Below are 21819 nucleotides of genomic sequence, written 5' to 3' on the forward strand. Positions count from 1 at the left end.
ATTATAAATGTGAAGAAAAAGAAAAAGGCACAACTCACAGATGACATTGCTGAAGTTTAATAAAACCTTTGTATTACAATATATGCATTAAACACAATATTTGGTATTTAAATGTTGGGTAAAAACGGCACAAAGAGGAATGTCGAGAACTCATCTTGGCTGGTGAGGGCAACGTTGGCTACACTGACCTCTTTGGGTCATCCTCTGTGGCCATGGAAACCACAAAGTACTCAGCAGTTGGGACAATTACAAGTTTGCATCCATAAAATCTCACATCAATCAAAATAAAACGCAACCACTGCTCTCCATCATACGCCTTCATTTTACAGTAGAGTTGATACGTGGAGTAAATGTTGACTGAAAGCACCAAACAGGCATCTCGACTCACTGGTCCTTCATTTGTCAGGTGCACAGGAAGACTGTTAAAAGTTAAGGGTCACAGTTTAATTCAGAGCTTAACCACACTGGAAGGCAGTTTTACATGGTAACACTGATGTGAGAACAGCAATAATGGAAGAGACAGGAGAAGGAGAACCTGACAATGCTACTAATGTACCTTAAACCAGGAACACCTGAGAGTTGCATGCATATGAGCTGATAACATTAACACTGAGCAGGTTAGGCTCTCCTTTATGGTAAGATTGTGTGGTGAACTCATAACTTGACCAGGAAATATTGACATATTTGTGTAACAATGGGATATAAAAAAAAAAGTAATTTAAAAGACAGTTTTTTGTTTCTGCTACCAAGTTTGCACCATGGTTGGCTCTCCCAATTATGCTTTTACACAGAGCAACGTTTCAGAACCAAAATCACTGAACTGAAGCAGCAATATTTGGGTTAACTAAACGGAAAAAAAGTAAATAAACATGAAACGGGACATCCCAATAAAATGTAAGCCACCAATTCTGATGGGTCACATGACTTGATTTGAGTAACTGTCAAATGTTTTCAAAAAAGAATATATAAAAAAGAAAAATTGTTATATGTTGTCATATAAACATAATACTGCTTGAATATACTATGTTGTACGTGTAAAAAAAAAAAGAAAAAAATTTGACTTCAGATTCCATGTGGAACTGACATACAAATAGTGGCAAGCGGTAAGGGTCAAGGACCAGATAGCTTTTACACCCTTTCCATCTCTGGGCACACTCAGTCAGAGCCTCAAACACCTACAAGGGAAAAATAAAGAAAAAGTTACACATTAACATCGGAACTAAAACTAAAGCTGGTGTGTATGTAGTACGATGCAGCATCACTGCTGAGTAACTATATGGGGTTATATGCATAGTGGACGTTGCACACTTTTTAAACACGTGGCGCCTCACCCTCTCCTTCTCCTCGCTTCTGCATCTGGGCCTGCATCTTGGCAACCATCTCCTGCATTCGTCTCAGCTGTATGAGGGGAGACAATCGGTTTTGATAAGAAGGGATACAGCTGCTCTTTACAATCAAAGCAATCAAAGGAATTTGTTTTAAGTGATGATGTTCATTAATAGTCTTTCCCCTAACATTCTTCATGAAAAAAAAAATACTGCTCCCACACTGAAAAAGTTAGAAAAAGTTTTAACCCAACTTTAGGAAACTTGAGTAATACAGAAATGTCATAAAAGCTGCTCTATGAAATTTTAATTTCTTTAAAAGAAACCCAAAACAGTGCAATGTCGGAAATCTCTCACCTCAGCCTCCTTCTCCTGCAGGATCATATCCTTGTCCATTTCCTCTGGCTCCGGTCCCTTTCTGCACCAGTGACACAACTCCAGTTACTTTTTCTGCGATGCCGTGTGCTTATGGCAACAATCTCTAATATTTCTGCTCATCATAAATTAATCAATACATCATCATCATCATGAAGGTAAAAGCCCAGTCAGATAGGTTAATCATTTTGTGTGATGATTGGTAGCACATCATGAGTACGCGCAGAAATGTGTTCATATCACAGAGTGCATATTGTGTCATTTTAAGCAGCATTAGGCAAACATGACAAAAGCCACATTGACAAAGTGGAAAAAAGGGTCAGTGGGTTAGTTCTTCATTGCAGAAAGGCAGCTTACGATGGAAAAAAGGGCATCTACGACAAATAACTACAAAGAGAAGAAAGCAGGAAAATCCAAGAGAGGAAGCGGTGAGTGCCAAGTCTGGGGAACAGCTTGCCTCCCCCAAATAATACAAAATACACAAAACAGTACCTCTAACAGTCCACTCATGGTATTGGACAAATCGAGACCAGACCGCCATCATTGGACAGATGGCGAGGCAATGGGATGTCAGTTAAACCACGCCCTTATCCTGGGTTGGCTTAAGAACACAGTCTAAAACAATCTTTTGGGTCTACATTAGGGGTTAAATTATGATGTACCCACACTATGTTAAACAACACACACAGTAATCCTGTTTCCAACCTGTCAACTACACATGCTTTTCATCTACCAACAAACTAATCTTGTAAAACAACCCACTACTTCTCCCAGCGTTAAATTCAGTTCCAGCTACATCTACCATAGCTGAACTGATGTAGATAACATGCAAAATGACGAGTTAGAGGTCAAACAACTGCTACTAAATCAACAACTTCATGTGAATTAACATAAATAGGAAAACAAATGACAGGAGGGTCCTTTCAACAACAGTAACTCTGGTCAGTATTCTGGTTGTGTTGGAATTTCAGTCATGTGTGACACATATGAACCTGACAATAATTTCCGACACTACTGTAACTGGCATCCATGATCACTGCATGTACTTTCAGAAATTTGCTGTTTGAGTTGGGGGAGGTGCTGAAAAGCAAGCTGACAGACAAGTACGTACGCAGGGGACAGAGGCAGAACGTAACCATGGGAGGACAACCTGCCACCCCTTTTGAGGCGGTCTGAGCGGAAGTTCTCGTAGTGCAGGTCCTGGGTTACTTCCTGTAGATCCTGCATATGGGTTCTGTAGGATTTGTTTAAAAAAAAAAAAAAAAAAAAAAAAAAAATCATGATGAATACATTTGCAAGGCTTTTTTGTTTCCCCCATGTTCTCACTTTCTAAAGTAAAACTAGATGCTGTCTCGTTAATGGTATCCAGGTTCATCTACTGTATATATAATCCATAGATTAAAGCCTTTTGTAGTTTGTCTACCACTTACATCAGCATGGTCCGAAGTTTGAGGAAGTCATTGTGCTCTGGGTTCTCCACCTCCACCACTCCCCATGGGTACAGGCGACCCCTGACCTTCTTTCCTTTGGCTTCAATCTGCTGATTGGATCCTACCACAGCAAATGGAATGCTAGCCTGGATAAGAGAGGTAACAACTCATATTGCTGATGTCACAGCTCAAACTATATAATTACTGCACTTAAAGCAAACCCTCAGCAAAACAGTATGTGTTAAATGCACTGCTTCATAAAGAATGGAAAGAGGCTACCTTGAGAATCCTGGTCTGCTCTTTGAAGTCTTCGTCTTCATCGGACTCAGCATCAGGAAGGTGGTAGATCTTGATACCGTGCTCGTCGATCTCATCGAGAATCTTACCAATATGAAAGCAACCAAATGAGTCATGACATCCAACTGTGCTCTGGTAAAAACTTGAGAAGTATTAAACAAAGGCAACATTCTGACAATCAAAGTCATTTCACACATGCACAACACATGTGGTGGCAAGGTTGCTGCGATGGTGACGACAATATGCTGTAAATACAGTTTGAGTCAGGAACTGGAAAATTTTCTGAACAATGGGTGAATGTTATCCTCACCCTCCGCTTGAGCCTCTCCCTCTCTCTGAGGGTGAGTGTGTCGGCCTTTGCGATGACAGGAACCACGTTGACCTTGTTGTGAATGGCCTTCATGAACTGGACATCAAGAGGTTTCAGGCTGGTTGGGACAGGAAACAGGCCAAGGGTCAAAGAGACACAGAGAATACAGTTACTTGAATAGAATGGACCTTCACTTTATTCACAGGAATGTGTATAGTATTTGTGTCGGTGCAAATGGCAGGACGCACCCGTGGCCAAGAGGGGAGATGAAATAGAAGCAGCAGTGAACTCTGTTGTCAACGATATGCCTTCGATTTAGACCACTTTCGTCATGGAGGTAGCGCTCAAACTGGTCATCAATGTAACTGATAATGGTGCTGAAACTGGATTGAACAACAAAAGAAGTCAATGCCGTGCACTGCACCAAATATGCCCACGCTAACAAAAAGCCTGGATGAAAAAGGAAAAGAAAAACTCCTACTAGTGCTATACGATTTAAAACCTTGGTGTGCATAGTAGATAGTAGATCCTTAGAAGTATAAAAAAAAAAAACCTCAGGATTAAGATTTTTTTCAGTTCAAATATACCTCATCTAAAACTAAAACAAACTATTTCATACCAGTCTTGGCTGTTGATGGCGTCTCCGTAGCCTGGCGTGTCTACAACCGTGAGACGAAGCTTCACTCCTCTCTCCTCAATTTCAACCGTTGATGCTTCAATCTGAACCGTCCTTTCTATCTTTTCTATAACATAGATAGATCAATAACAAAATATAAGAATACAGTCAACCTATTAATTACAACTAAGTTGGATTTGTTCACATGGTTGAATAATATAAGAGTGGGGAAGTGTTTTACCTGCTGCTCCTGGGATGACTCTCTCAGGGTAAAGGTCAGTGAGGAAGAGGCTGTTGATCAAAGTGGATTTGCCAAGTCCAGATTCGCCTTTAAACAACAGAACGAATAAATATATAAAGTGCATCTACCTCTTTTGATGCATGGTTAAACTTTTAAGGTAGAAGATCCTCAAAAACTGCTGTAGAAAATAAGGAATTTGCCTTTGATGCATGCAAAATCAAGATTATACTACATCTGATCAACTCACTACCATTAATCTTTCTTAAAACCATCTGTTCTCAATCAGTCAGTGGCAATTAAGTGACTCCAGTTGCGAATATGAACACTGTATAGTAACATGAAGAAACCAGTTTTCCTGATACAAATTCAAATATGAGAAGACATCGAGAATCGACCATTAAGTAAACAATCAAATTTGAAATATATGTGGCCTTATTCATAGACCAGACTAGCATGTGATAAATAAATGTTAAACCTGTCAGATAACCAGACCACACAACAGCTAAACAGGACATGTCTTTGCAGTCATATTACAGATGCAACGCACTGCGTTACTACAGCACTACACCGGTCTTCTGTCGAGGATCTAAGACCATACAGCCTCAGCAGTACACAGAAAATTATTATTAGGAAATTATCCTATTTCACAAAGAGATCATGCTACATCATGGCAGAGAAGATGACCTCATTATTCCGCCATTTCTCCCTCATACTGATATAGTGCCATATGTGTGCTGTCAGGCAGCATGCAGCGCTGCTGAATCACAGGAGGAGTGACAACAGCATCAGTGCTGAGAGCAACACGTTCTGCCATGTTGGCTCTTCCTTGCGCGCACACACAAACACTGATTTAGCTATCTGCTATTAGTTCAGAGGTACTTAAACTTTGACTCCCATTCTGCCTTCATACCTTACAAACAGAGCGTCAAGAAAGGCTCAACAGTTACAAAAGGAGTCTGAAAGGGGCTTGGGATGCCATGACAGAAGAACTCTTTAGTGCATCTTTAACTGACAATTTGCCAAAACATTTTACATGACAAAAACCAAAGCGACATGTTGACTTACACAATTATACAAACTGTAAATGTAACTGCATGTAGACAGAAAATGTGCCTGTCATAATGAGAAACATAATGAGAAAAAAAATAATGTTTTCATTGTAACCCTATTATTTTTATCAGTGAACTGGTACAGCAGCTACCTAATCATACAGGAAAACGTTGACTTATTTATGATCCAAGGTCACAGGCTAAATAAATAAGCACTCAGTAAGTATTCTTGCAGTAGAAAGACCAGAAGGCCTCACTGTCCTCTGTGTGAATCAGTCCCTGGAGGCACACAGGCTACATTCCTCTCTGGTTTATTTTAAAGCAGAAGGATGAGCAGTGTTCGGGGTAGTTTCTACCCTCCCCCTTTACCAACAAGCTCTGAGATTCACAATGTCACCATCAGGAGTTTACACTGCTGTTTACGGCAGCTGAGCAACTATGTCAAATCATAAGTTTTCCAACAAAATAAAAAATTTTAAAAAAGAACTAAGATCCCACTTTCATACATTACATTCGTGGCAATAACATGAGTAAAAAAAATCTGCATTCCTTAAAAGTCCATGTTGACTCTTGTTGTCTAGTTTAAACCTTGTAATCAGTGAGATACACCATCATTTCTCAAACTTTACTCGACATTAAAAAGAAATGGAGAAATCGCAAAACAGCCGACGAAATGCTCACCTACAACCATGAGGGTGAACTCAAAACCTTTCTTAACCGACTTGCGATGAACCTGATTTGGAAGGTTGGCAAATCCAACATACCCTGGGGTCTCAGGGTTGGTGAATTGTCCCTGCTGTAGAAAAATGAGCCATGGAAAAAAGACAAAGAAAAACATTAAAGATGCTTAAGCCCTTTGTTTTACGAGAGAAAACTAAAGCACTTTTGGCAGTTGTTACAACATTAACATTACAGCCATTACCAGAGTCTAGAACTGAATATACATCGGCTCATTAAAGAAAGGCATCTATAGAGAGACTGAAACTCCAATATCTGCACTCTGTTCGAGACATCCCACAAATCTATCATCCCAATATTTAAATCTAAGGCCTTTTGAAACACAAGAGAGTCAGAGGCAAATTCAGATAAACTACAACGTATACACAACGTATTCTGTATTTACTTTGCTTTTCACAGTCTTTTAAGATTCACAAAAACATCCATTTCCTGTGTTTCAGGGAAGGTCACGACTGATGAGCGATAAAAGCGGTGTGTTGCTACATTGCCTTTGGCCATTTCAAACCACATACAACCGCTTCGGTGGGGTACACGGCCTAAATCAGGAGTAACATTTATATTCAAACCAATAGAAGCTGTCTTTCTTTTTTCCCTTTACTATTTTTTTTTCAAAAAGATATTTTACTTTTGAATGAAAACCCCACCACCTAAAATAAAGTTTTATGTCGGACTATAAATTCACATTGATATACCCTCACCTGAAACACCCTCTAAACATGGGCACAAGCATTCTTAAATGATGAATCAGGTCTTAAAGGTGTTATTTATAATTGATGCAATGGAATTGACAATCACAGAGGTATGGGGAAGAATTTGGTATCTAGTCAGAAGGAATAGGTTTGGTTTATTTATTTTTCCTCAAAAGGGCTTACCTTCATTTTGTCAGCCTGAGACATTTTCTTCTCCTTGATCAACCTGAAATAAAAGACAGAAAGACATAGAACTAAGACTAACAGAGCCACTGCTGAAAACAGACGTCAACAGTTTGATTTCCTGCTTTGGAGGTAATTCGTGTAGGCACATAAAGGCCTCACTGACACTGTGAGAGACAGGAAGTCTGAGTTGTGCTCAGAATGGCTTGTGAGAGTGCCGCGTCTCACCACAGAAAACTGCTTTCCTGCTGCCTCTCACTACAACGCCTGATGATTTGAGGATGAGAGATTGAGATATGCTTATCATGTCAATCCCCCTCGTACTTAGAATTTCAATTATGTGTTTACGACTTTGTTGCAAGTCCTTGTGAGTTACTGTATTTGACCAAAACACATTTGGTGAACTGAAACCATTAACACACTCACAATGGTGAAAACGGCTTTCTATAATGATGGATATATGCTTGTATCTTTTATTTTTGTGACACAATACAAAAGAGCATGCGTCCAAGTAGGTTAAGAGGCTAGTTTAAGACGAGCTAGTTTGAAGCACTTTACAGAGTAACGCTAACTAGAGAGCATTATTAGCTTGCTCAAAGCTTAATGCAGCCGAAACCAATATTAGCTAGTTAATAAGCTAAAGCTATTTTCATCACGGACACAACCCAAAAGGAGGACAGATAAGCCATTATTACCAAGCTAACAACCTACGCTAACAGCTATTTAAACTGGTTTGCTCGGCAAAGTTAACCAGCAGCGTAGCCTCTCCTGCAGGATGTTGACTTTATACAGCTAATGTTAGCGTAGTCAGTGAGTGCAGCCACTAATACAACGCCGAAACACTTAATGACAAATAAATGATGAACTGCTGAAGATTGCCGCGCTAATTTACAGTCTGACCTCAAAGATGATGGTGAAGATGAAGGTACAGGGAACGGAAATACGAGCTGCCGATGAACGGTAGACTTGGCGGACACCTCAAATTCTTCAGATTCCGGTGCAGCAGCTTCCTTTAGCACACAGACCACAATGCACTAGGCGAGAGCAAAGGCAGGGCTCAACCCTGAACACTGTTAGCTTGGACTTGATCGTTTCAGAACCGTGATTATTGTGATAAATGTTATCATCAAGACCGGGTCTGTTACATTACCACAGATGGCGATGTTACGTTCATTTGTGCAGAGGCGGAGTTTCAAATTCTTGGTTGAAAAAAAGTTTTTGGTTTTTTTTCTGCTGCTATGATGAATCAAACGTTTAATCCAGGGTGTAGCACAACCCAACAGGAGCATGTATTGGCCCAAATGTATTTGTTGGGTATTTAGAATACAATAGTAAACTTGATCATATGTTAAAAAAAGGTATAGTTGTGTGATATTTTGTCGAACTATTTGAGAAAGAGTGTATCACCACTTACACATTCCTTGTTGAATCATGCTGGGGCGTGATGTCCTTGTTCAGGCTATGATGTGTACTGCCTGATGGTAAACTGCTCCAATTGTTGTTGTTCTGTTTAAAAAAAAGTTACGTTTCAGAACCAATTCAATTCAATTACACATTTGATATATTGATAGAGAATACACATTTTACGTATGTGGCTCGTTGGTCTAGGGGTATGATTCTCGCTTTGGGTGCGAGAGGTCCCGGGTTCAAATCCCGGACGAGCCCTCTCTTTTTAGTTTTGTAGTCGGGATGGTGTGCAGTCATTACTAGACAGCCAACATCATGGCTAAGACTTTCTTATCTTTCTAATCAGTTATAATGAACTGTGATGCTGAATGATTAAATAGGTAGGTTTGTTATCTGTAATTGCTACTTATACTGACCTCTTGTGGATTTTGTCAGTACAGCTAAGTGTTTTAGTTTATTGTTTTGTTATTATGTAGTGATATTTGTATTTTTAACAGAGAGGATTTTTTCAGCAACAGTAAACAAATACCATTATATATTCACATTTGGATTCTAGTTAGGTTTAAGATATCTAGTCTAGCTTCCCCGATACAGGAAGTTCCTACTTTCTAAAGAGAAGTAGGGAGTATTTCTGTGATTTTGGAACTTGTTTCCTCTCTTAATATGCTCACTTGATGCCTCTCTGTCCTCACCCTTTAGGAGCTTATCTTAGCTTGCCATTGTGACAGCATCTCTGCTCCCCTCCCTCCAGCCTTGCTAAGGACAGCCACTGCTCTGCTTAAAATGAGTCCAGGAGATATCTTGGTAAATACCAGCCTCTTTCCCTTTCTGTTACAGCGAGCATATCATCTCCACAGGGGCAACACTATTTCCATAAGCTTCTTAGTGGTGCCATACTCTCTCAATTGTAGGGGGCTCATACTGTCAGATGAGTGAGCCTCTATATATATTTAAGTGCATCTTTTCTGTACCCACCCTGATAATGTGGCAGGGAAAGTTGTTGATAATTCCTGTGTTTTACACGGATGCTCTTATCTCATTCTTCAGTGAGAGGAAGCAGGCAAGAGAAATTGATGTGAAGAGCCATGACAATGTTTCCCCACCCCTTTCACAGCATGCAGTGCTTATATTTTCCAGTCCTGATAATACAATATGAAAGAAACTTATGTCCCAATTTGAAACAACCTAGAGAGTAGGGACATGAATGTTAATAGACATGTTTAGTGTTTTTGTCAGGATTACGTCATCATCGTCTTCGATACACTAGTGAATATTTCAAAAGTTCACAGTGCAACACAGCACAGCATGAACAATTGAAAGAAAGGCAAAGGGCCCAAACCTGCATATGAAAATGTGGCAACTGATGGTTTAATGAAAAGAAAACCTAAAAAAGAAATTGATGCTCACTATGACATTTGAAATTTCTCACTCCATTCCCATGTAAATTAGACACATATTGGTACAGCTCAAGTGTAACTTCACAACCTGCAGATTGAAAGTTTTCTCTTTGAAAAATGTATGTAAAATATGAGAGAAGACAGAACTACCAGTACAGTCTAGCTTACCCTGAAAGCTATAACCGTAGCGATAACCGTTACATGTCAGTGCCACACAGGCATTGTATGAATGTGTAAAATTCACTAGAACCAGAATCAGAAAAGCACTTCATACCCTTGGTTCATTTCTCTCCTCTCATCATCACTCCACCATCATTACCCCATCACCAGTGTGTCATTTAAAGTAAGCAGCTGTCTGCTTAGCTGGCACCTTTCACTTTTCAAGCAGCACTTAATTTACTGCAGGACGTTCTAAATCTCCTGTCTCTGTGGCGCTGAGTCGCTGCCTGGTTGCAAATGTATCTCATTGACTGCTCGGTTGTGTGACAAGCTGGCTGATAGGGGCTGCCACAGTAATGTGACTCTCAGGTTTATCCTCAGATGTTGGAGGAAGTGTATTAATTTTGTTTAGATGTGGCCTTATGAAAGTGTACTGGCAAGCAGAGCGGGACAGACCCTATCCCCCAAACACCCACATGCCCTCAACCTCGGATTGAAGCTATCTGCCACAGAGCCAAAGCATATTCCACCATCAATGTGTCAGGGGGAAAGCTATTAAAACCGCTTTACTTTTCCTAAGTATCACGAGAATAAGCACAAGATTTAGTGAAATCCTCCCCAGAGCAGTGAAAATCTTGGGGATTTTCCCCCTGAAATGTTTCCTAATGTACTTCTCAGAAGTGTCAGAAACTTTTGTTAGACTTGAATTTTTGGGGATTTCAGAGGGTTTATTTGAAGCTGAAGTGACAAAATTTAAACTATAAGCACATTTGAGCTTTTCACATCAGATGGAATTCCATTCATCAGTTTATGTTTCCATAAATAGAGTTTCAGTGGATCCAGACTTCAAAGATTATCTAACTGTTAAATTTGCGTGTGTTGTAGCTGCTGAGTTTTAAATTTTACAATGATGTGCTGAAACCACTCAACAATGTTGCTATATGATAATGTCAGCCTTTTTCGCATCAAGTTTGCCCCTCCGGGCCATGATGTTGTCTATCAGTCAAGAGTCTATAAGTTTTTGGTTTTGTTTAGTTTATTTCTTTCAATTTGTTTAAATTTTTCCAATATTTTCAATTAAAAAAAAAAAATCCAAATTAGGTACATAAGGAAAGATATGTTTACGATAATGTGGACTGTATCTAACTTTTCAGTCTCCTACGTTCAGGAAATGATCAATTATATAATAAATTAACTAAATGTTTGGTCTATGAAAGCAATAAAAAGATGGATTCCATGAAGACTGACGTGACAGTCTAATATTTGTTTGTTGTGTTCAGCATGCTGTCCTGTTCCCAAAGATATCCAGCTTCCAGCTTCAATTCCCAAAAAGTTAAGAGGCTGTGTAAAATACATATTAAACAGAATACAGGGATTTACATATCTCAGTACATCTCACAAACCAACATCTCTATGTTCTATTGTGAAGGAATTACTGGTTTATGAAATTTGCATTTAATTCTGTATATATTTACATTTTACACAATGTCCCAAACTTTTTGGAATTGGGGTTGTGCTAAAGACAAAAATATATTCAACTAATATAAAAAATTAAAAAAGATTTCCTCACAGGCAACAAGAGGCATCGATGTCAGTTGGCCGACTAATATATGAAGTCATTCAGGATCTAACATAAGGATGGTATCAGAATGGAATTTATTAAAGATTAATTTTACTTCAGGAAGGACCAATTTGCCATTACTGAATAAACTCTGATTCAGAAATGCAGAAACATCAATAAACAACAGTTTGGTGCAGCTGAAGTCCATATTTAAGTTCAAATTCATTCTTGTGTGACTGTTTCTTCAGTTCCTGAGATAATCTGGAGGTGGCAGCAGTGGTGGTAGTTGGCTTGAGGTAAAGAGGAAGAAGATAACTTCTAGAGAGGGCTGATGGTGCAAAAAGGAAAAAATAGATTTAAAAAAAAAAAACAGTTCAAAACCCCCATCTGACTGCAAAAAGAAAGGAGAAACCCTAAGAATTCAAGGACTCTGGAGAAGTGGAGCCCTGTTCTATTTAATCACACCTGCACAAATATGGCCTAAAAAGATCAATAATCAGATCTGTCAATACAAATTAAATCAATCAATGAAGTGAATTGATAGAAAACATTCCTTTTCCCTTCACCATTCAATTGATTCGATAGATTCCTTTCTTGACAGATGGAGTGCTCTCTGGCTGGAGTGCCCAGCCTGCCTCTCTTTGTCCACTTTCATTTCCTTTTCACCCTCAGGTCTTTCTGTACCTGTCAATTTCTTTCTGTGTGACTCCTTAATCCACCTGAGTGCATAGAGGACAGTTTTGACATAAGAAGAAAAGATAGACTCCCAAGGAGAGGACCAGTATCTTTAGAGCCTGGGGGATAACCGGATTACGACGGCCATTTTGAGCTGCTGGCAGTTTTTCTTATTACCCATTCTCCCCCTCATCTCTCCAGAGTTGAAACGCTGCCATTTCCTAGAAGTCGTTCCAAACACTGACAAGAACACAAAATACAACACGTTTTTTCTCAACTAAAACAACTGTAAGCTTTGTGGAGGTTAAAAAGAAATAGATATTTTCTCTGCACAGCCCTTTGCTTAGCCCACCTCACACGTTGTTGCTCTGTAACAGTTTTCTCTCTGCTGTCAAAAACTCTTTAAAACACGGTCCCTCTGTGGAAGTCATAATTGTCTCTGTGTGGCAGCATGTGCCTCCTGCGTGGAGGCTTGCCTGAACCACAATAAAGCAGATAACAGCACAGCTTCAAGCAGACAGATCAGCTGTCTTACCCCTGCTGCCAATCATTTTATCCCTCCAGCCTGTCTGCTGCGAGAAAACCCAGAGAAAAACACTTTCTGAAAACATCTTATCACCTCCACCACTGTTGTCTTGTGCACCACTGGATCTTTTATGTCCATTTATTTGCCTTTGAAGAGGCCTGTGGTGCCTTTGATTGTGGGAGGTAAATGAAATAAAGGCTCCCTCCTCGCTGGTACCCTGATATCTAAGTTTATCGCTGCAACCAAAATCTAAACCCTGAACTTCAACTAGCCACCACAGGTCTGTCTACAGAAAAACACATTGTGCCTCTTTCATGGAAATAATCCCTTTTTGCAGGAGCCATTTCAGATACTTTTGAGGTGGTCCGGAAGCTTCCACTTAGACACCCAGAAAGATGGCATCAGATTCTTCCCTGTAAAATAAGCAGTATATACTCCAAAGAGTTATTACCTCGAGGCACTTGAAGCAGTGTGCATAATCATATAGTATGTACAGTACTTCATTCACATAATCCCAAACCAGACAATGCTAGTGGAAAATTCTATGCTATGGAAAATTCACATTTTGAAACAATTTTTGAAAAATAAAGTGATTCTTACTTTGACATGTATTTCGTTCTAACGCTGAGGATACTGAGATGGAGCATTTCAAGTGCTGAAGATGTGCAACAGTACAGTCTTCATTGCATTTTTCGTTTCTGAATTCTTTACACGTTTTCTTTTCGAGACAGTTCAGGGCTGCAGGCAGGCCAGTCCATTTCCTTCACCTAATGCAGTCAGACATTTGTAATGTGTGGAATATAGTTTTGTACTGTCTTGTAGAAAAATACATGAACATTTCTTGGAAAACATGATGTCTTGGCATCTCAGCATATATTGCTGCAACATCTCAATCAATTTATCTGATACAAACACATGGGCACAGAATTACCATAGTAAACCCTTTGCTTAGCACAATTCAGAGTTACATTCACTAATACCTCTTAAATCCTAATGGGGCAAAAAGATGCCATAAGTTAACTTTGTCAGGAGGCTGCGTCGACTTCTCTGGGCTCAGAGGGAGCTGGGATGGGATTGGGATTGTCATCGTGTTTATTTCAAGATCTTTTTTGTAAAAAATGGAAGCCATGTGCTCCAGACCAGAAACTAAAAGGAGCATAACAGTCCGCAATTCTGGTAGAGCTGGAAGTGCCCAGGTCAAAATACAAAAACTGGGGTGACCGAGCGTTTTCTGTCGCTGCCCCCAGGCTCTGGAATAAGCTCCCCGTTGAGCTGCGTCTTATTTCTGACCTGGGCCTCTTCAATTCTAGGCTAAAAGCCTACTTATTTAGGATTGCGTTTAATACCCAGTAGAATGATAACACTTTTATCTTATTTTATCTTATTCAATTTTGTTGTATTTTATTGCTTTCACTGTTCTTTTATAGTTTTTATTTGTTTTTACGTATTCTTCTCTTTATTTATTACCTGCTGTAAAGCATTTTGGTACATCGTAAGGATTGTCTGTAAAAGGCTGTATAAATAAAGTACATTTACATTTACATCAAGTTATCAGCAACAAGTCTAAAAGCCAGGCTCTGTGATGGCATGGGGATGATTGAGTGTTTTTGGCAAATCGTTTTTGGTTCATCTGTTTTAATTAACATCATAGTTTTGTTGATTTTTAATGTTTTTTTTTTTTTTACATATTTGATATCCCTAAAGTGCCCCCATGTCCTAACTTCTCCTTATTTGGAATTGTGGTTAGTCCTCACGTCAGCGTCATCTCAATAGAGAGAGAGTAGAAAAGTTTTTGTTGACACTTTTTAAAAGTATTTATTTATAACATTTAAATAAAACCATGTTTAGTTAGATTGTCCACACACTGAACTATAAGCACTCAAACAAACAAAAAATCTGAATCAAGCCCTGGGTTTGGGGGATAATAAATGAAATTGTAAAATGATAGACTTCATGCTTGTAAGTTGGAGGGTGAAAGGTGCATCAACTTCCCCTGAGATATTCTGATACAGACTTTGAAATGGATTATTGAGGAAATGGGACTATAGTGTTCATGAACAAATGTAGTGCAAAACTTCCAGAGTTTTTATTCACGCTAACATACAAACACACTTTTTATGTCTCTGGTTTTCTGCTTGTGATGCGCAGACACTTTCTGCCTGCACTTTTCTCTGTAGGAATTTGAAGAAGAGAAGAGGGGTGTCCCTCTGAAATGTGGTAGGCTTACAGTCACGCTTGCGTTTTTTTAAAAGGATTACAGTGCGCTCTCTCTCATTGGCTTGGCCCGCCGTGACAGTGGTGTGGTGATGAGTGGATGACATGCCCCGCATCATCCATAACAAGCTTCTGACTTGGTCCCGTGTGACTCCCATTCATGCACTGATTGAGGCTTTGACTTTTTGTAGGTTTCAGATAAACTGTGAAAATGCTGCAGCCAATTTGGACTTACAGCCACTCCTCCTAACAAAGACATAGAAAATATATTCCTTAACCATAGAAATCCTCGAGACTTCTTCACGAGTTTTCCCTTTAAGCAATAGAGGAGTATGCGCTTTTTGAAGGGGTAAGTTACCCCAGGTAATTCAGTTTAAATTAACTTGATTGTTCCTGGGATGGCAAAACCTTCAGATCACATAAAGAGACCTATGAACGCCTTCATGGTTTGGTCCAGAGGCCAAAGGAGGAAAATGGCCCGGGAAAATCCGAAGATGCACAACTCTGAAATCAGTAAGAGACTCGGCGCGGAGTGGAAGATGCTGTCCGACTCTGACAAGCGTCCGTACATCGACGAGGCCAAGAGACTGCGTGCTCAGCACATGAAAGAGCACCCGGACTATAAGTACAGACCCCGGCGCAAACCCAAAAGTCCCCTCAAGAGAGACCGCTTCGTTTTCCCGCTACCGCCTCTACTTGGGGACGCAGCGGACCACTTGAAGGGGTTCTCTATCGACTCTTTTCTTGTCCCCGGGGATAAAGCCAGGGCTCTCCTAGCTCCCGCGTCCTCTTCCTCCTCATCGCCATTCTCCCTCTTGGACCCGGTTACACAGTTCAGCACCGGAGCTGTCCAGCGGATGGCGGAGATACCGCACGCTTTTGCCGCAGGCGCTCTGCCCTACGGCGCGCACACCATTGGATACCAGACTGGAGGTTTTGCGGCTCTGGCTTGCCCTGGACAGCACACCCACCAGTCACCCTCTGGCCCGGGATACGTGGCTCCGTGTAGCTGCAGCGCCTGGTCCGCAGCCAGTTTACAGCCTCAGGTGGCTTATATTCTCTTTCCTGGAGGGATGAGCAAGAGCGGCATTGACTACACTTCACCAGGGTCCAATGTGTGACAGTCGGGACTCATGAGAACTCCCGGCCAAGGAGGGAAAAGTTTGCATACAGAAACTCTACTAATATATGAAAAGAAAAAGAGCAAACCGTGAATTTTATGATGATTCTGTAGATATTAAAAACATTTAACAATTATAAAACGAAGGCTTCCTATTATTATTCTCTGCTGCTGCACAGAGGAGAATGTTGGAGGCTTGAAATGAACATTCAGGGTATAATTTTGTAAGACTTTTACAAGATAAAAAAAAGGTAAATGTACGTGTTACTACTGACATGATATTAAAAAGATCATCATAAACACACCAGCACAAGCTGACAAATATTTTCTTTGTCACTGTCAAACAGAAACATAAAGGTTTTAACAGATTTTTTAAATCTGCAATTTTTTAGTCCCATTTTCTCACAACTAAGGAGCAACACATGGTTGTCCCCCAGCAAAACTCAACAGGTAGGTCTGATTTTTTTTCTTTTTAATTTTGATGAGAAGAAAGCAAATGTTTCCAGGGGACTGACCTCTTTTCATAGCAGCATTTCTGCCTTCTTAGCAGAAGAATGCATAAAATATGCCAATGCATTTAATAGTCTGATGGTCAAATTCAGTTTGAAGTAAAAAAAAAAATGAAGCAGAATTTGGTCATTTTCTCAATTACAGCACTTCCTCAGTCACAGGTGTTTTGTGAGATCACAGCTGTAATGACATTATTGGTGTCATAAAGTTAAGATATGAGAGTGAGTTCTGTCATTCACACAAGCTGACTCTCCTGAATTGGCAGCAACTAACCAACAAAAGAAAATCACATTTTCTAATTCAGCTGTGTTAACTACTGTATGAGTTTTTGCCGTGTGAGTCTACACGTCAGTGTGTGTGAGAGCACACCTGGCTGGTGATGAGAAAATTATAGAAACTTTTTTCTTTCCCAGTTGTTGACAAAGTAGTAAGGTGAAAAGCTGATCTGTGGAAATCATATGAGGAACTGTTGGTTTCACATTTAGGAAGTGAGAATGTTCACTCACACTGAAACCTCTAAGCTTTTGTCTCTCTGTGCAGTGCTACAGTTTATAATTCACACATTGTTTCTGTGAATAATAATCATCCAACTTGAGACAGGATGATTAAATAATGTAAGTTGTTTAACAAATATTTTTGACTGTCTTTAATCCAGCGATGATGCAGTCATGTCTTTACCCCTTGGACACTAAGACCTCTCAGGCAGAGGATTATAACTAAATTCCCTGCAGCTCAGCAGACCAAAACGCTGTTGAGATGAATATTTAAAATCTCTGTGTCGACAATGATCATCTTGTTGAAATGTACTTATCAAATCGTCACCAGTTACAGGTTCACTGTGGCTTGTCCTGACCTCTGACCTCCCACATGGCTTGTGGCATGCATTAATGCAGTGATGTATCTTTCATTCCCTGGTATTTTTTATAACTTTTGAGGTGAAAACCACCTTGAGGTGCCTTAAGTTCTGCAGAATGGTGGATTCATGCCTCATCACATGACATGAATAAATGGAGTGGCAGGAACATGCAGGGGAACCTGATAACATCTATTTACACCAGTGATCTGTGGCAGGACTGTGCGACAAGATCCTTTGGATTCATGAGTGTCACCTGCTCTATGACATCCTGGGCTGCTCATGAGGGACAAGCCACACACAAGTCTTTATCTGCAGAGTGTATCCAGTGACTGACTGTTTGGATACAAATTAGAGCAAATTAATTTCTGCCAAATAATTAATCATCTTGGGAACGTGGTCTGACTGGCCTTCTTTAGGGCCACAGCCGCAGGAGCTAAAGTCTTGGCACTCCAATTTCTGTTCCTGAAAAATATGTTGTTGAACTTTTGTTAATCTTCTAAACATGGGTTTCCATTGCAGGATTTAAATGACCCCGTCTCACCATTTTGTCAAGATCCAATATGCACTAACTAAAGGACTTTTTTAGGTGTAGAGAGAAGCTTTATTTCATCATCTACAATGAACAACATAAAATGGTCTGATTTCCTCTTTCTGAGTCTCTTTCATTCACAGTATTTGTAAAACGTCTTGGAAACAAAAGGTGTGATGAGATGAGCAGGCTGCGCTTCTTGAACACTGTCAGATATTTGTTTATAATGTGAAAATAGAATAAAGAAACACTTGCAGCGAAAAAAAACCCCAAAACATAAGATCACTGGGCTTTAATGGGACTAGAATCCATCAAAGGTGCAATAGAGTTGATCAAAGATAAGTAAGAGTGAATAAGTGGTTGTGCAAATAGGCAACTTGAGTAATTAATTGTTAACTGTGAAAAAAACAACAATAAAAGTGATTTTCAGATGTAGAACAAAAATAAGTAAAGGGCTTTTTCCTACAGCGCAACTGTTCCAGGAGAACACAGCTCACATATTCAAATACACAGCTGAGATGCATCTTATTGAGAAATCTTGTCTTGTATAGAACTACTCATAACAGGACATGAATGTCTTGTTGTCACACATGATTTGTGTCTCCTATAATGCAGAGTATTATGCAGTGGAGGCTTTTTTTCAATAAAGACAAGTCTCATTCATAAGCGTGTTATTTCGGAGCACTGGCTGCTTTCCATGCAGTTTGCTGAGTGTGCCCAGAGCAGAGGCATCCATGTTCTCCCTGATCTGCCTCACGATGATCAGCACAGAGGACATCACAAAGGCCATGACGAGCCTCACTGCTGACATCGCATGCATCATCTCTGGTATCAGTGCTGAGCAGACCTAAAGTTGAATGAGTTTTCTTCATGTGGGGCATGAACTAAATTGTTATGATAACCGCAAAGGCATTTTGTTAACTTGAATCCCTCGAGTAATATTGTAGCAGTACAGCAGTTGAGCTTCTTGATGAGGTAAATAAATCTTCTTCTAAATCGTCTTCATGCTTTCCTCGGCTGTGTCTGTGAGACTGCAGGACTGTGGACAGTTTCATGGTGCCCCAACGACAGATGAGGCACAGGTGGAGGAATCAGAGGGGGCGTGGTAGGAATACCCAGGTATCATCCTGTTAATCATGTTAGGTTTTAACATTCCTACAGTGGGCCTACATTACATCTCTTCTGTCTTGAGCAGTTACATATTTGGCACAACCTCAAACTGGAGCGGGTGGCCTGGTCATTGGTGGCATCCTGATTTCTCTAGCTTTCAAAGAACTGGTAAAAGCCCTTTGTTCCCTCTTATGTTACAATTACCCAGAAGTTGCTTACAAACATCAACAGAACTGACTGATGAATTACAACTCAGTGGGAATCAAGACAGAGCAGAACTACATGTAACTACTGCCACAGCCTAAGTTTAACTTTGTCTTTGACTTGACTTTTTTCTCCATCCAGCATTCTTTGCAAGATGTGTTACTCTGATTTGGGCAAGGCTTTTTTTTTCCATTAATGTTCCAAATACTTTTTTGTTTTCTGAAAAAAAAATATCAATGTTTAAGGGCCTGACAAAATCTGGGGTTGAGGCAACATCTCACTTACTGGATGGTCACTATATTTACAACCCTATCCCCAAAAAAGTTATGAGGCTGTATAAAATATAAAAAAGAACAGAATGCATTTCTTTCCAAATCGTATAGACCAATATCTTGTTGACAAGAAATTTTGAAAGTGAGACATTTTCCTATCTCGTGAAAACGGTTAGGTCATCTTGAATTTAATGGCAGCAACACCTCTGGCAAAAAAAAGGCTGGAAAAGTAAGATGTACTAAAAAGGGACAGCTGCAAGAACACGTTGCAAATAATTATGTTACTAAGTAGCAGCTCAGTGATATGACTGGGTATAAAAAGAGCACCTTAGAGAGATAGTCTCTCAGAAGTAAAGATTTGCAGAGGTTCAGCAATCTGCAAAAAACTGCATCTACAGATTGTGGAGCAATTTTCAGGATAATACATTTCAATGAAAAGGGCAAAAACTGGAATATTCCATCACCTACAATACATGATATCATCAAAAGATTAAGAGAACCTGGAGACATCTCCGTGTGCAAGGGACACAGCCTAAATCAAAGTAAGATGGCCATGATCTTCAGACACAGTTCTGTCATGGAAAATCACCGCATGGGCTCAGGAACAGTCCCAGAAATCATTATCTATGAGCACAGTTTGCCATGCCGTCCACAAAAATCTGGTTATAGCCCTATCATGCAAAGAAAGAGCCATATGTGAATAAGCAGAAACACCTGCATCTTCTCTAAAGATTAAAAATTAAATCAGTCATTTCCCCTTTTTCAAGAAAGGTCTTGCATATATTCAGTAAGACGATGCTAAACTACATACCGCATCTAGAAGTACAGAATAGAATATAAAAATACTTTATTCATCCCCCAGTGGGGTAAATTAAAAAAATCACAGTATCTATCACAGTAGCATTGCTAGTAGAGAAATCTGGGTGCTGGACTGGCCTGCCTGCAGTCCACAGCTTTCACCAGTTGAAAATATTTGGCACATCATGAAATGGAAATATGGTAGATGATCCAGGACTGTTGAGCAGCTAGAATCCTACATTAGACATTAATAAGACAACATTCCTCTCCCAAAAGGTCCAGCAACTGGTTTCCTTAGTTTGCGTATGTTTACAGAGTTAGCAAAAGAGGAGGCGATGCTACACAGTAGTAAACATGGCCCAGTCACAATTTTTTTTAGGTGTTTTCAAGAAATAGTAAAATGTCTCAATTTCAACATGACGTTTTCAATGCTGTCTTGTGAAAAAAAATTTCAGCTGTGATTTGCAAAATATTGCATCTCAACTTTACATTTTAAATGGCCTCCAATTTTTTAAAAAAAAATTTGCAAGTAAGGTTGTAATTTGTAAAGGTTGTAAATTTAAAGCTTAAAATTTTATTTTTTTATTTTTATGAAAATAAAACATTGAATCTGTGGCTTCAATTATGTCAAGCAAGTACAGATTTAACGAATGCCTTCGTTCACATTTATTTTTTATTCCAAGAAAGATGTACTGACATATCACTGAACTAGATTCAAGAATAGCCAACTTGCAACAATCATCTCTTTCATTGTAATCGATGATTTGCATTTAACTAAGGAGTAAAATAAACTAAATATGGTAAAGTCAAGCCATTGTGTTTATGGAACTTAGTTTCCTCTTTCTTTCAAACCAAAGCGTATTGTTGACATGACACAAAAAGATCATTAACAAAGGCAGGAAAATAAGTACGATGCTGTGGGCATTAAAAGGTAAGTGTAATATCTATTTATTCTAGTTATCTTGGAACTAGAGTTAGACAGATTTAAAAATGTATGGCTATATTAAGAATCTAAAAACGTTACATGGAGTTTGTAACCTTTTTCCAACAGCTGCAAAGTGGCCACATGTCCCAGAGCTGAGCTGTAATGTCACTGGTTACCACAAGATGTCAGCAAAGCCAAGTCAGCCTGACTTTGGGAAACTAAGGCACCAGGCAATGATACTGAAAAAATATATTTGTGCAACAGTTTCATTTAGATTAAAGGACACAATGTTGACAGAAAATA

At 39.5% G+C, this 21819-nt stretch overlaps 2 protein-coding genes and 1 non-coding gene across 5 annotated transcripts; 2 read left to right on the top strand and 1 right to left on the bottom strand.

Moving 5' to 3' along the window:
* Window positions 1–41: 41 nt before the first annotated feature.
* On the bottom strand, window positions 42–8412 carry septin2 (septin 2). Of its 3 annotated transcripts, none has more exons than XM_075484048.1 (13): window positions 8154–8412; window positions 7254–7296; window positions 6325–6439; window positions 4595–4681; window positions 4357–4480; window positions 3986–4120; window positions 3738–3855; window positions 3410–3511; window positions 3131–3276; window positions 2812–2934; window positions 1683–1743; window positions 1309–1398; window positions 42–1175 (listed from the first exon to the last, which is right to left on the bottom strand). In XM_075484048.1, the coding sequence occupies exons 2-12, from the start codon at window positions 7275–7277 to the stop codon at window positions 1312–1314; spliced, it is 1122 nt and encodes a 373-aa protein (XP_075340163.1). In that variant the 5' UTR covers window positions 7278–7296; window positions 8154–8412; the 3' UTR covers window positions 42–1175; window positions 1309–1311. The 3 variants fall into 3 exon arrangements, with proteins under 3 accessions (XP_075340163.1, XP_075340164.1, XP_075340165.1); XM_075484049.1 differs by having other exon boundaries at window positions 1332–1398; window positions 8154–8411; XM_075484050.1 differs by having other exon boundaries at window positions 2851–2934; window positions 8154–8408.
* Window positions 8413–8846: 434 nt separating this feature from the next.
* On the top strand, window positions 8847–8918 carry trnap-ugg (transfer RNA proline (anticodon UGG)). Its single transcript has one exon. It is a non-coding gene; the product is annotated as a tRNA-Pro (tRNA).
* A 6672-nt stretch (window positions 8919–15590) lies between these two features.
* LOC142398429 (transcription factor Sox-14) lies at window positions 15591–16313 on the top strand. Its single transcript, XM_075482413.1, has one exon. The coding sequence runs from the start codon at window positions 15591–15593 to the stop codon at window positions 16311–16313; it is 723 nt and encodes a 240-aa protein (XP_075338528.1).
* Window positions 16314–21819: the final 5506 nt, after the last annotated feature.

This window comes from Odontesthes bonariensis, chromosome 14, assembly GCF_027942865.1.
Source record: "Odontesthes bonariensis isolate fOdoBon6 chromosome 14, fOdoBon6.hap1, whole genome shotgun sequence".
Classification (NCBI taxonomy): domain Eukaryota; kingdom Metazoa; phylum Chordata; class Actinopteri; order Atheriniformes; family Atherinopsidae; genus Odontesthes; species Odontesthes bonariensis.

Excerpts from the sequence above, each read along its gene's own strand:
- septin2 (XM_075484048.1), bottom strand. The coding sequence starts at position 7,277 with ATGTCTCAGGCTGACAAAATGAAG. Across the intron at positions 2,935-3,130 it reads AAACTTCGGACCATGCTGAT|AACCCATATGCAGGATCTAC; the intron begins GTAAGTGGTAGA and ends CAAATCCTACAG. Across the intron at positions 1,744-2,811 it reads GTTCTGCCTCTGTCCCCTGC|AAAGGGACCGGAGCCAGAGG; the intron begins GTACGTACTTGT and ends TCACTGGTGCAG.
- LOC142398429 (XM_075482413.1), top strand. The coding sequence starts at position 15,591 with ATGGCAAAACCTTCAGATCACATAAAGAGACCTATGAACGCCTTCATG.